The sequence below is a fragment of the Anopheles merus genome, chromosome 2R (genome assembly GCF_017562075.2).
Source record: "Anopheles merus strain MAF chromosome 2R, AmerM5.1, whole genome shotgun sequence".
Classification (NCBI taxonomy): Eukaryota; Metazoa; Arthropoda; class Insecta; order Diptera; family Culicidae; genus Anopheles; species Anopheles merus.
The window spans coordinates 52,412,448-52,425,435 of record NC_054082.1 but is presented as its reverse complement, the minus strand read 5'-3'; the positions used below and the strand labels follow the sequence as shown (position 1 = coordinate 52,425,435).

The following is a 12,988-nucleotide window of genomic DNA, read 5'->3' as shown; positions in this document are numbered from 1 at the left end:
TTTTTTTTAAACATATTAAACCGTTCCGTTTAAAATTCAGAAACATCCAAATTTCCCTGACGATTGTTATTCAATAAATGATTATTTAATATTTTGTTTAAATTTATATTATATATCTCCCAATATCTCCCAAATTTAATCAAAATACCTATTTATAACATGTATTTTGGATTTTATATGTGTTATAAACTGCGTTCTTTGCACTTTACTTAAACACTTATTACTTTATTCACACATATTAAAACATACATAATAAATACTGATGAAACGTACAACACTTTAAAACGTAGGCCGCGCGCCAGCCGCACCGAGCGCCCCTGCCGAGAGCTCCTGCTCGATCGGCTCGCTAACACACTCTGGTCGTGTGGCGCTCGGCACACACTAAGCCTTGCGCTGCTTAGTGTGTGCGACAGTGTGCGTGACACACTGTCGTCCTCCTGGACGTTGACCAGTGGCAGCGCAACTGCCGCGGCAAGTCCAGGGGTCGGCACGGCTGCCCACAACAATATGTTATACAGGCGGTCCCCGAGATACACGGGGGCTCCGTTGGTTCGGATCCGTTGATTCGTCGCCGGCTCAGGAACGGTGGGCCCGAAGCCGGCTCCGGAACCGTGAGTGCAGAGCCGTTAGTCCAGAGCCGGCTCCGGAGCCGTTGGAGCGGAGCCGGCTCCGGAGCCGTTGTTGCGCTCCGAAACGCCCATCACTAGTCCAGAGTCGTTCGGAGTCGTCCGGAGTCGTTCGGAGTATTTTGGATTTTAGATGTTATACAGGCGGTCCCCGAGATACACGGGGGCTCCGTTTGTTCGGAGCCGTTAATTCGTCGCCGGCTCAGGAACGGTGGGCCCGAAGCTGGCTCCGGAACCGTGAGTGCAGAGCCGTTAGTCCGGAGCCGGCTCCGGAGCCGTTGGAGCGGAGCCGTTGGTGCGGAGCCGACACCGGAGCCGTTGGTGCGAAGCCGGCTCCGAAATTGTCTGGAGCCGGTCGGAGCCGGCTCCAACTTCGGAGCCGTTTGCCCATCACTATTCCGGACGACTCCGGACGACCTCGGGCGACTCCGGGTGACGACGGATGACTTTGGGCGACTCCGGACGATTCCTGGCCATTTCGGAGGATTCCGGACGACTCCGGACCTCCGGAGTCGATTCCGAATTTATCGGAGTCGGGTCGGAGTCGACTCCGGATTTTTGCCAACTTTACCCATCACTAAGTACCGTGTATCTCGGGGACCGTCTGTATAAGATTTTAAAACAACTTCAATAATAAACGTCTAATATGGGTTTTAAATGGTTCGAATTATCCAAAACTTTACCTATTTCTGTCAAAAAATTTTAATGAGTAAACAAAAAATAGAATTTTTGTATTCTATTATAATTTTCTTAAATATTATGCTGCATTTCGGATCATTGCGATACGAAAACACTATTCACCTTTGCTGTTGCGCTACGACAGTGAATAACTTAGCACGTTCTACTTAATTTATTGGCTCCGATGAATAAATACGCGGTCTTACAGATTAACAATAACGATTCACTACGCATAAAACGTAAATAAATAAATAAGTTAATAAATAGTGCAAAAAAACACCGGCGTGGAATAAATACTGGCGGTACAATACAGCTCTCGAAGGTCGAAAGAAACGCGTACGTTTACATAAGAAAACCAACAAAGAAACAATGTGTTCAATGTTTGTGGCACATTCAACCATTGCCATTAACAGTAGCAATTGTAGGCCTTTTCCCTAAATGCTTTAACGAAGCAACTAACCTAGTATGGATGCAACTAAAACGTTTTAACATGTTTCAAAACTCAATAACGCTCGCTCAAGTTTTGCGCTGAACATTAAATACGGCTAGTGTGTTGCTGAAAACAAAATATCCTGCTGTGTCGACTGCTTTCGTGCGACAAACAGTTCTACGTAACGGCTGGCAACTCGACATACTAAATATGTTATCATGATGATGATGTACGCATATGCTAGATAATTTGCTCGAATTGAAGTAGATTTCGTTTAGATTTTGACTACGACATTTTAATTAGTTTTAGTATTTTTTTTTGTTCTTTTTGTTGCTGCTGCTGCTGCTGCTAGTGCTGCTGCTAGTTGCGTTACAGTCATGAGCACACAATCATTTGTTATTTGATTTCGATTCCACTAAAACAATTACAATTTCAAATTTTACGTACTAATGTTTTTTTCCTCTTTTCTCTTTCTTTGTTTTCAGGTACACCGGTAGCTAAGAGAATGTGTTGCTCAATTTCGATGATCAATTGGATCATGAGTATTGAATGCTCATTCTGATCATCTGTTCGTCTGCTTTCTGACTATATTTATCAGCCCCTTTGCATAGGTGCTAAGGGTTGGCCGCCGTGTATGGCTTAGTTCGCTTATTGCCTGTCTGTATGGCATTATTAAACGTAAAACAAAAAAAAACTGTGTTTACTTGCTACTTACCATTGGGATAAAGAGTATTAATACGAACAAGTCTGAGTATCGTCGGTTGCTCCTTCCCCACACAGATTGTGTTGGTGTTGTTTTGGCCGCCCGTAATCTATCGCACCATGTGAATGCGCTTCGCATGCAGCACCAGATAACGCTTTTGCTTCGTGCTAAAGCCGCACAGTGGACACTGGAATGGTTCTGTCGTAACGTGCGTTAGTTTGTGCTTCTGCAGACATTCCGCCGTGTTGAACTTCTTTTCACACTGATTGCAGGAGAAACTCCGCTCATCCAGGTGGACCAGCTCGTGGCTGACCAGATGATTCCGGAACCGAAACTTTTTGTCGCAAAACCGGCAGCTGAACTGCAGCTTATCGTCATGCACCCGCATGTGGTTGTACAGGGCAACGTTCGTCTTGAAGCGCTTATCACACACGGTGCAGCCGAAGTTTCGTTCCCGCGAGTGCAAATTGGCAATGTGGTTGTTCAGCAGTCGCTGGTTGCCGAACTTTTTCTCACAGAAGGTGCAATCGAACTTTTTGATGTTTAAATGCACCTGATTAACGTGGTATGAATAGGCGCTACGATTTCCGAGCGTTTTTTCACATATGTAGCAGTACAGATTGCGCCCTTCCACAGCTTTGATAGGATCTGGGGCAGCGCTAGCCACATCTTTTTCGTCGTTCTCTTTGTTCGTGCTGCCCTCTCCCGATTTTAGCTCCGTCGTTTGCTGGCTACCTTCGGCTTCTTCCATTTCGCCTTCCGGTTCGTCCTCTCCCAGACCCGAGCCGGATGCCATGCTGTCTGGCTCCTGTTCCGTTCCTTCGGTAGCCGAGCCGGGTTGAAGCAAGCTCAGGGCGTGCATCGTCATGTGCTCGATTAGGATAGCCCGATCCAGATAGTTGTCGCACTGCTCACAATGAAATATCTGATCCCAGTGTTGCTCTTTCATATGATCCACGAGCGCAGATTGAGAATCGTATCGTGTGTTACCGTTTGTGGTAGCATTCGTTTGACAAAACGTGCAGGTAACAGCTCTAGGTTTTGCAACAGATTTTTGACTAAAATAAGCAAAAGTACGGGCATGAAAATAATTTACTAACAACATTGGTACGTCCGGAGAGCGGACGGTGGCATATTTCCTACCTTTTCTTCGACTGTAGATCAGGAGGAGATGCAGCAGATTCCTGTGGTGCAGCATTTGCAGTACTGGCAAATCTACCATTAGATTCACCATCTTCCAGCGATGATCGACCATTCTTCTCGTTGAACTCTTCATTCTCACCATCCACCGTCAATTCCTTGTGGAGCTGCTCTTCGCGTGATTTCACTATCGATGCAAACCGTTCGTCCATCACACGGCACTTCTCAAACAAATCATGCCACTTGGTAATGATATCCTTACAGCAAAAGCAAATTTTCGTGGGAAGTGTGTCATTTTCCTTGACATCAATGTTAAGATATTGAGCTATTTTGCCCCGTAAATCGTTCTGATAGCGGGAATGTACCGAGGTGAGCGTATCCTCCGATTTTCCGCAGATGCGACAAATCTTCTTGAAATCGATAAGGGCCATGCTAGAATCACTCGTGGCCGTCGCCGTGCTGGTCGCATGTTTCCGTGCGTTATCCATTGCGCTTCGTTTGTTTGGTGTGCAAATTGCCGCTATGACGGGGCAAATTTATGTATTTTGCGTTAGTTTTTCACATTTTACAGTAAACTTTTGCTTCATTGTCGTCTACAACAATTTGTTTTCCTTTTTCTTTTTTTCAAGTTTCAGTTGTTTTTTTCGCTGTCACAGCGGTCTGCGTTTAGCTGTTCCTCTCGAATACTTCGCTGGGTACGGCTACCTTCTCTTGCTCTTGTGTCCATCGAGCCAAAATAAATGCACTTATGAATGAGTAAAATTCATCATTGATTTTAAATTATTTGAAGAGAAACAATATATGTGTAACGCTTTGAATCAATTGTAAAAAATAATTATTAAAACATTTGTTTGGTACAATTTACGTTTTTTTAATTCGCTTTGCCACCCCTGGAAAATGTTCTGCTCGCTGTCATCTTGTCGCTCGTCAGCTTGTCATACTATTTTTCTAGATCCATTTCGTGTAGGGTTTGGTACATGTTTTGAACGAAAAAGGGTGATATCTGTATAGTTTAAAACATAATGGTAAGTTATTTCACAGTCTACGAATAGTTCTCATCGATGAAACGAGCGGTCAATTGACGAATTCCTTCCTAAACCACTCTTCTGGTTGCTTTTGTTGAATCCGATCTGTTCGGCGGATCTATGACGTCATCAGTTGATATGTGGATGTTCTCAGCGAATAGTGTAGCAGTGTAGTGCAGCACAGCGACGGTGTCCAATGTTATCTACGCTAATGTTTTTCCAACGTTTAGTTGCAGTTCATGCTCCTGTTCAGCCGACAAGGCAAACTTAGGCTACAGAAATGGTACGTTGCACACTCGGACAAGGTAAAGAAGAAGATCACCCGCGAACTGATCACAACAATCCTGTCTCGCAAGCCCAAGATGTGCTCCTTCCTGGAGTGGAAAGACTGTACTATTGTTTACAAAAGGTAAGCACCGGAAGCACCGAAAGGTTGCGAAAGGTAGTCAATAAAACACTGTATTAACTGTTCCCGTCCCTCCACAGATACGCTAGCTTATACTTTTGCTGCGCTATCGAGCAGAATGATAACGAACTGTTAACGCTGGAAGTAATTCACAGATATGTCGAGCTATTGGACAAGTACTTCGGCAGTGTAAGTTCGTGCTTAGAGCTTTAAACATTTTACAGTGCATCATACAGTAGAGTTCACTCACGTTATCCACAATCGTTGTTTTAGGTGTGTGAATTGGACATCATTTTCAATTTCGAGAAGGCCTATTTCATACTGGACGAGCTGCTTGTGGGAGGTGAAATACAGGAAACGTCGAAAAAGAATGTCCTCAAAGCAATAGCGGCGCAAGATGTGCTACAAGAGGTCAGTACACCCGATGATTCTTACGATATATAAGCTCCCAAACACACAGTAGGCGTCCCTATTAGTGATGTCATCAAATCGAGACCCTTGCCACCATCATGTTACAGAAGCTACTGCAAACCACAGACACAAACCGAACCGATGCCTTACATTTGTTAAAAAAAAAACAAACAAACAATTTAATCAAGCTTAGCATAATCGCGCTACGGCGGCTCCCTCTCATCATCGCTCCGTTTGCAACGAGCATTACGCACATAAAACGTTGCGTAAACTACGCTTTACATATATGATTACTATTTTATGCCTGCTATTCTCGCCGACTCATGCCTATTTTACCAACGCCCCTTTATGTATGTATGTGTGTGTCGGTTAGGTTGAGTAAGGTTTAGTTTTCTAAAGTCATTGTTGATTTGCGTGCTTTTAGTTGTGTAATGTCCTTGTGTTTGTTTTTGTTATTTAATTTAATTGCCAAATTACCTTCTTGCCTGGAGCCAAAAAAATCCTTTTTGTTTATACTTTGTTTTTGATTTTGTTATGAATTTGATCTGTTTTATTTTTGCAATTATCTTGCGATTAACTTAACGTTCAACAGCCTTCCTACAGTATATTGCGCTTGGGTCGTTATTATTTTTTAAAGGACCATCCTTCCTGCAGTCAATATTTTGCCAACCCAGCAAATATAGAAAGAGGCTTTTGACATTTTTACACAAAACCAGCGTATACATGAATTATCCACATTAGTCTAAGATATACGAGGATTAGCGTTAAGAATAACACATATAATCGCATCCAAATGTTTAACATCTTTTAGAGAAAGTACTGGAATGTGTTCTGTTAAACTGCAAAAAGAGGATCCTCTTAACATGTCTGTCTTAGTATGCCCCTTTATCTTGTATGCTAGTGTAGTAGTGTCTTGTTCATGTGTTTAAATACGAAACAAACATAAGCATGTTTGGAATGGGTTACTAATATAATCAATGGGGTGGGTTTAGAATTTGCTAGTAGTTTTTTGTTGTTTAGTCTCGTTAGTCAAAATTCCGTCCTATTTATGCGTATTATTGTGACGATGTCCTTCGCTTAAAAAAAGTATTGTTTTACGTGTTGGATAAAACATAACCGTAACTGTTACAGATGCAACTTATACTTTTTTACGCAGGAGGGAGATTTTTCTGTTTATTTTGCCTTCTATTTAAATTTCGATGATTATCGAAATCGGAATTTTATTTTTATGTGAATCAACAGTCAACAACACAGTTTTCGTTTCATGTGTTTGCCGTTGTGCATTCATTTAATAATGAATATTGCATAATTTCACGCTTTTGAAATATGCAATGCATACATATGTAACATTTATTGATTACGCTTCTTTGCGCTTGCCATCGCTTCTTTGCGAATACCTTAAAGGGGTGCAGAGCTTCGGGAGATTCTGAGATTAAAAAAAATATTTTAGATTGTGCAGCAATTGTATTCTATATTTTATCTCTTCCTTCACTTCTCTTTTCTTTCTCTCTCTCTCTCTCTCTCTTTCTTTTTCTCTTTTCTTTCAACAAAAATGTTTTAATCTTACAAAATTGGAACATATTGTGACCAAAAACTGTTATTGTGCTACGTATTACTACTACTACTACTACTACGCTAATTCATACTATGGCAATGAATTCGGTTATCCACGATGGATAATATAAACGATCGACATTCATAATTTATTATCCAATTCTTTTGTCCCGCCGTTGTTTCAATTATTAGGATTTGAACGAAAACCTTAACTGATGATCGTCCTCTGCTACTGTAGGTAGTATTGTTTTACGCTAGACTAGTTTCTTCCAAAGTAAATTAGCATTTCATTCAAATGCTTTAATTGCTCTACTTGTGAATCATGCAGCTGCTTTTGAATTGCGTAGCAATATGTGCGTTGGTGCTAGGTTGCATTGTAGAATGCTTTACGGTAGTGAATGGTACTAAGTTTTTTTTACATTTTTGAAAAATATCAGCATTCACAAAACACACATAACACACACACACATCTATCCAGGCTGTGTGTGAATGTGCAGCAAAAGTTTCAATTTTTTCGTTTTTACTATTTTTTTCTTCCGTTTCCTCCTTGCACACTAACCGCAATGATGATGCAGCAAAAGGAACTGGAGTGCTAATGTATTGTGAATGAAAGAACCGTACGCAAAACTTTAATAGGAATAATCGTGTTTATTGTTCATTCTCTGCTATTATCATGATGTTTTTTTCTGGCACTGCGGTCAAGCAAGCAAAGTGTAGAACACCGATCGATCGATTGGCAATCGCTTAGGGGCCGTCAAGTGTTCTAGTCCTTCATTCGTCCAACAGCAGGGTGGTAGTATGGCAAGCAGCGGGACTGGCCAGAAGCAAATGTGCATCCACACTCATCAGTGCTGTAAATATGCAATGGTTAAAATTTGGTTTCAGAAAAGCTTCTTTTTATGTTAGTTACATTGTGAAAGATATTGTTCTGCCTCGTTAATGTTTCGTGTTTCCTTCTCTTGCATTACTTTTATCTCGATCGAATGCGATAATTCCGTTTCACTCGTAGAACAATTGTTAGCATAGTTATATTCATACTTGAAGGCATTACACGCATTGCTTACACGAGTGGTGTTTGGAATTCAAATCTGACATGGAACTGCTGGGAAGTGGGTTTATTTGTATATTTTCTACTTCACTTTAAATCATCATTCAATCCTTCGTCCTATCGATTACGTTTCGCTTGGGTGTGGGTAACGCCCATTATGTTAAGACTTTGTATCGTCTTGAATCACCTAGCGAACATCGCCGTCAAATTCTTTCTACTTCTGTTGCAGGTCTTAGATGATGAAGATTATTTCCTATTGTACTAAATTCTAGTTGCTTTCAACTCATTCACTCTTTCGGCTACTGGGACGTTTCAAACGTTTCGTCGATCAAGACACTACCACGCAAAACATAAACCAAGAAACATTATTTGATCTACATTATTTAAAGTGAGAGGATTTCTTTTGGAGCGTTTCATGAACAAATTCCTTCCATGAAAATGAGGGTTATGCAGAAGAAAAAAAAAACAAAACATTATCATGACTTAACATTCAATATCATAAGTAAAATAGGCCAACAGTGACTTACACATTGCAGCATTTTGTTTTTCCTTTTGATGTGCAAACGCTTGCACCAAGTGACTATAACATAGGAAACGATTGACTGTACCATTTGATGCAATTCTTAGAGTTAGACAAACTTGCTGCAATCCTGGTATCACATAATATATAAAGCGAATACAACAATAACCCAACAACATACACAATACACATGTAACAAACAAGTGAAGTACTTATCTACAATACATATGTCTGAAACGAAGAAGAAGAAAAAAAAACGAAAAATATACACACACAACACGCAAACTTTTTCCTCTTTTCCCTTCTGTTCTTTCTTCTTTTCCCTTTCTTGTGTTGATTATCTTATCACATCGCACCAAAAAATGATCATGTTCCGTTGTGGCTTTCTCTGGAGACAATAATACCTTCCATAATGTTGTTTTCTTCCATTGTTTACCTTTGCTGGTGTTGAAACCTTTTTGTGGACCACTTATTCCTCTTTGGAAACTTTTCTTCATATTTCTTTTAAACTCATCTCCATTTCTACTGTATTGTATTATACTTATGAGAATAAAAACTAATTTACGATTCGGCTAGATTTATTGAATATTAAACAACAATAAAAAACATCTCTATATCGCATGGTTTTTAATCATCGAAGCCGCATTAGCCTGTAGCATCTGTTAAGTAGTTTAGTGTTGCATGTTATATTGATATATCGTTGTTATCCGTTTCCTGGTGTACGTTGGCAGATGTATTGTTCTCAACAGTGAATCACTTTACACAATAACAAGGCACGACGGCTAAAAGGTTTGGATTATTTATTTTATTTTCTGTGTGTTGATTGCTGCAACACATTTGTATTATTTTCCATTACTGATTTAGCTTTTATAGCATGATGTGCACTACTCATAAGAAATCCCTGTTAACGATGTCAATCTACCGCCAACACGATTGGTGCATAAATTCTTTCTCTTTGATTCTTACAAACACATCCCCGAAACAAGGAACAACACCGTCAACACTGATCCAAACAATAACACACCAAAACCAGATCCCAAGCTTACATTTCTCCGCTATGTAAATATTGTGCATATAAATGCAACCAAACGGGCCACCAAACACATTCAGTACGAACTGCATCATGCGTGTAATACCACCTTTTGCTGTATACTATCCCCCTTTACCACTGTTTCTTTCGGTTAGTGTTGATGGTGCTAATTATGACTAAGCAGCGAAATTGTTTAATTAAGGCTTTTATTTCAATTCTTCCTATCTATTAGCTAGACTCTAGATTGAAAAAAAACACCAACCATTGCTTCCTTGTATATTGTATTTTCCTTTTGTCCAGGATGAAGCGGCGGACGGTGCCTTAAGAGATATTGGACTGCTCTGAAGCAAATGCCTTGTTCCAGCGAAACATCCCACTCTTGTTTTACACTTACTAAACGAACAAATTATTTTAAACATATTGCTAGACATTGAACTTTTCTGCCAATCCCTTGTCGTATGCTCGTCTCTGCGAATGACTTGGTGTTCTTGTTCAAAAGCCAGTAGTATTACTAAGACCAACGCTAGGTGGTGCACAGAGACACGCACACGGAACTCTAAGTGGGTTTTGCTACACATTTTTTCCTGGGAAAGCAAGACTTTGTTAGAAAAGCATGCAATGCTGTAATGTGTAGCAAACTTTAGAACGTTTGAATTTAATAAAATTAAAGCTTTGATGTTTATCGAACGCTCTCTAACGCGGCAATGTGGGGTAATAGTGCAATGGATCAGTTTCATATACGCTGCAACAGTAGAACCGGCTATACTTCTAGGTGGAATGATTTATATACCCTTTTGTATATTTTTATGTTCAATGATTGTATTTTTTCATTTTTTCCTCTTTCCCTATAATGAAACCACTCTTTTATAACAACACTAATCGTAGTAAGAAAAAGACTTAAAATGCACAGTTGTATGCGTTTTAAGAAATACTAGCATGGTTAGTGGAAAAGTAGCTGCACATACTCCGTAACAGCAAATGCACTAGGCTTCTGCGGCTATGCATTTCAATATTAGTGTGTTTTTTCACTCTTTACGATCGATCGACAATCCTTACATCTAAACAAAGTCCAAAAAAACGTTCCATATTTCGCACAGAGAAACTTAAGATTCAACAATATCTTCGTGTATGATTTTTCACCTTAAAGGTAATACGTTCTCGTGCGAACTTTACTTCCCTGCACAAAACCCCTTATTTGTATTTCTTCTGACCTTTACGTTTCGTTTCGTTGGTTCGATTGTTCAAAACCCCCACGTGCTGTGTTCTACAGCACAACTGACTACTTTACGTACGTGACTGTATTGTGTATTTTGTTCTCCCGTTTTGTGACCCCTTCGAGTTCTGCCTCTAATTGCAACCTCTCCTCGGTACAAAGTAAACTGAAACAAACTCAACTTCCCTCCCAACAAGGTACGTAGCTGTGTATGTGTTTGTATGTTTGTGTATGTGTCCCTCCCTGTGCATGTTTTAGTTTTTTATTTTTGTGTGTTTTTATGTGTTACTTTTCACATCCAATTCCAATGTTTCGTTTGCTGATCGTTGTTCTAATCCTGTATTACCCTCGAGATCGACGGAATGCAAAACCCGCACGGCGTCTCATGTACTAAGCAAATGCAGCAGCAGCACACTAACAAATAACAAGCAGAAAACTGTTTAAAAAAGTTCCCAGCAGCCTGTTCCGAGTATATCAACCAACCAATTTAACACAGCAAAACTCACTAGTTACATCTAATAAGACAACTGCTTTCACAAACAGTCATTAGTTATTATGCATTTGCTTGTGTGACGCTGGTCTGTTAGTAACTGTATTTGAACTATTTATATTCAGTATGTTTGCACCGTTATAGGCACTTGATGTGATTGGGACTAGGTTTCTTCTTTGATTTCTTAGTTTTTCATTCACTTTTACACACTTTAATTAATCCACATGTTAACTATTTTCGTACCGTTCGTTCTGATTTGCCTCAATTTGATACATATTTTAACAAACTAACGTTTTGCAAGCATTCGTGTTCTCTCCTTCTCTATTTTTAACAATTATTACATTGCTTTACGCTCTTCGTACTCGATTCAGTGATTTATATTATCAATGAAGCTCTCTTAAAGAAGAAAAAAAGAACAAAAACAAAACGCAAACAAATGTGAAAATGGAAAAAATCTATAGACAAACTACATGATGTAACATTTAGTCACTTTGAACTAAACTGGGTTGTACAGCAAAATTAATTCACTCGTATCTTCTTCGTAGGACGAAACGCCACAAGGATTCTTCGAGGATCATGGGCTCGGATAGACGGCGGCCGGTGTCGGTGGAACAAGGCGTATCCTTTCGCTAGCCAAAGCTCGCAACGAATTATAATTTACCGTGTAGTAGTTTCGTTTCACGTGCAAAAAAAATCATTTTTAGGCGATAATTCCATCCTCTCGCGGATTCGCGGTTTTAAACAATTCTCCGTTTCCGTAGGGCGCCGCAACACGCGCACTCGATTGTCCCCGCACAAGATATCATATATTTTGTTTAACGTAACGGTTTTACATTACATTTACATTTCGTACCTTTCGAACGAAAGCATCCTAAAATCAAACGATTTATCCAGCTGCATTTTTGTTGTATTATTAATGATTAAAATCGATACGACATTTTCATCAGACACCGTAACTACGCTGCGCTACCCAAACGAGCTTTCTCGATGTATGGAGTAACAATGAGAGGATGTGGAATGAATTCATCGATCCCCATTCCCTTTCACTCTACTTGTACTTAAACATGTGTAAGATACATTCGTCAACATTTCCATCGGCATTATTATTTATCCTCACACACAGGAGAGGCAGGAGGATACAGTGGGAAATGTGCAATCTGCACAGCTGCGTACGATCACACGTGCGTTCTTTTCCCTTACGCACCATGCCGAATCACAATTTACACAGTTTGCTTCGTAGACGGAACAGGTATGCGCGGAAATTGCTGTAATTATAGTGAGGATCGCATAAAGGATCGCAAGATCACGTTCAGTTGATTGCGTAAGACCGACCTACCTACACATACACATAGCATTTATAGATTGTAGATTTATGTCCGTTGACCAAGATGTTTGTTTAACGTAATAGTGAGAACTTATTCCTCATACGCACTACTTATTGAACAAAAGAAAAATATGCGATTTCTAATAAAATTAGACGCTAGTTTAGGACGTAAATCATACGGTTCATTACCTTCTGGCATGGTTTGACATATTGAGAAATATCTACAACATTCGCCAATGTCTTCTACTACAATATCACCCTTGTTTCAGCATTCATGGACTAAATATGCTAAAATAAAAAATACGATTAAAAAGCTGTTTTTGGAATAATTATCATATCATTTGCAACAAGGCAAACAACAACATAACAAAAATATTACTGGGGAACGGG

At 39.9% G+C, this 12,988-nt stretch overlaps 2 protein-coding genes across 7 annotated transcripts; one reads left to right on the top strand and one right to left on the bottom strand.

The window, feature by feature from the left end:
* Positions 1–1,434: 1,434 nt before the first annotated feature.
* LOC121590006 (gastrula zinc finger protein xFG20-1-like) lies at positions 1,435–4,203 on the bottom strand. The gene is made up of 2 exons (XM_041909325.1): positions 3,581–4,203; positions 1,435–3,495 (listed from the first exon to the last, which is right to left on the bottom strand). The coding sequence occupies exons 1-2, from the start codon at positions 4,063–4,065 to the stop codon at positions 2,547–2,549; spliced, it is 1,434 nt and encodes a 477-aa protein (XP_041765259.1). The 5' UTR covers positions 4,066–4,203; the 3' UTR covers positions 1,435–2,546.
* Positions 4,204–4,489: 286 nt separating this feature from the next.
* On the top strand, positions 4,490–12,344 carry LOC121588421 (AP-1 complex subunit sigma-2). 6 transcript variants are annotated; one of them, XR_006004178.1, is made up of 6 exons: positions 4,490–4,602; positions 4,833–5,011; positions 5,089–5,197; positions 5,282–5,419; positions 9,872–10,981; positions 11,820–12,344. XR_006004178.1 is itself a non-coding variant. In XM_041906323.1 (6 exons), exons 1-5 carry the CDS (start codon positions 4,600–4,602, stop codon positions 7,187–7,189), a joined length of 453 nt encoding a protein of 150 aa, XP_041762257.1. In that variant the 5' UTR covers positions 4,490–4,599; the 3' UTR covers positions 7,190–7,207; positions 8,251–8,826. The 6 variants fall into 6 exon arrangements, 4 of the variants coding, with proteins under 4 accessions (XP_041762257.1, XP_041762255.1, XP_041762256.1 ...); XR_006004179.1 differs by lacking the exon at positions 9,872–10,981 and adding an exon at positions 7,549–7,826; XM_041906323.1 differs by lacking the exons at positions 9,872–10,981; positions 11,820–12,344 and adding exons at positions 7,166–7,207; positions 8,251–8,826.
* Positions 12,345–12,988: the final 644 nt, after the last annotated feature.

Bases quoted from the DNA above. Each gene is read 5' to 3' on its own strand.
- LOC121590006 (XM_041909325.1), bottom strand. From the start codon at position 4,065: ATGGATAACGCACGGAAACATGCGACCAGCACGGCGACGGCCACGAGT. The intron at 3,496-3,580 runs GTAGGAAATATG...TGCTTATTTTAG, and splicing joins GATCTACAGTCGAAGAAAAG to TCAAAAATCTGTTGCAAAAC.
- LOC121588421 (XM_041906321.1), top strand. The intron at 5,012-5,088 runs GTAAGCACCGGA...GTCCCTCCACAG, and splicing joins TGTACTATTGTTTACAAAAG to ATACGCTAGCTTATACTTTT. The intron at 5,420-11,819 runs GTCAGTACACCC...TCTTCTTCGTAG, and splicing joins CGCAAGATGTGCTACAAGAG to GACGAAACGCCACAAGGATT.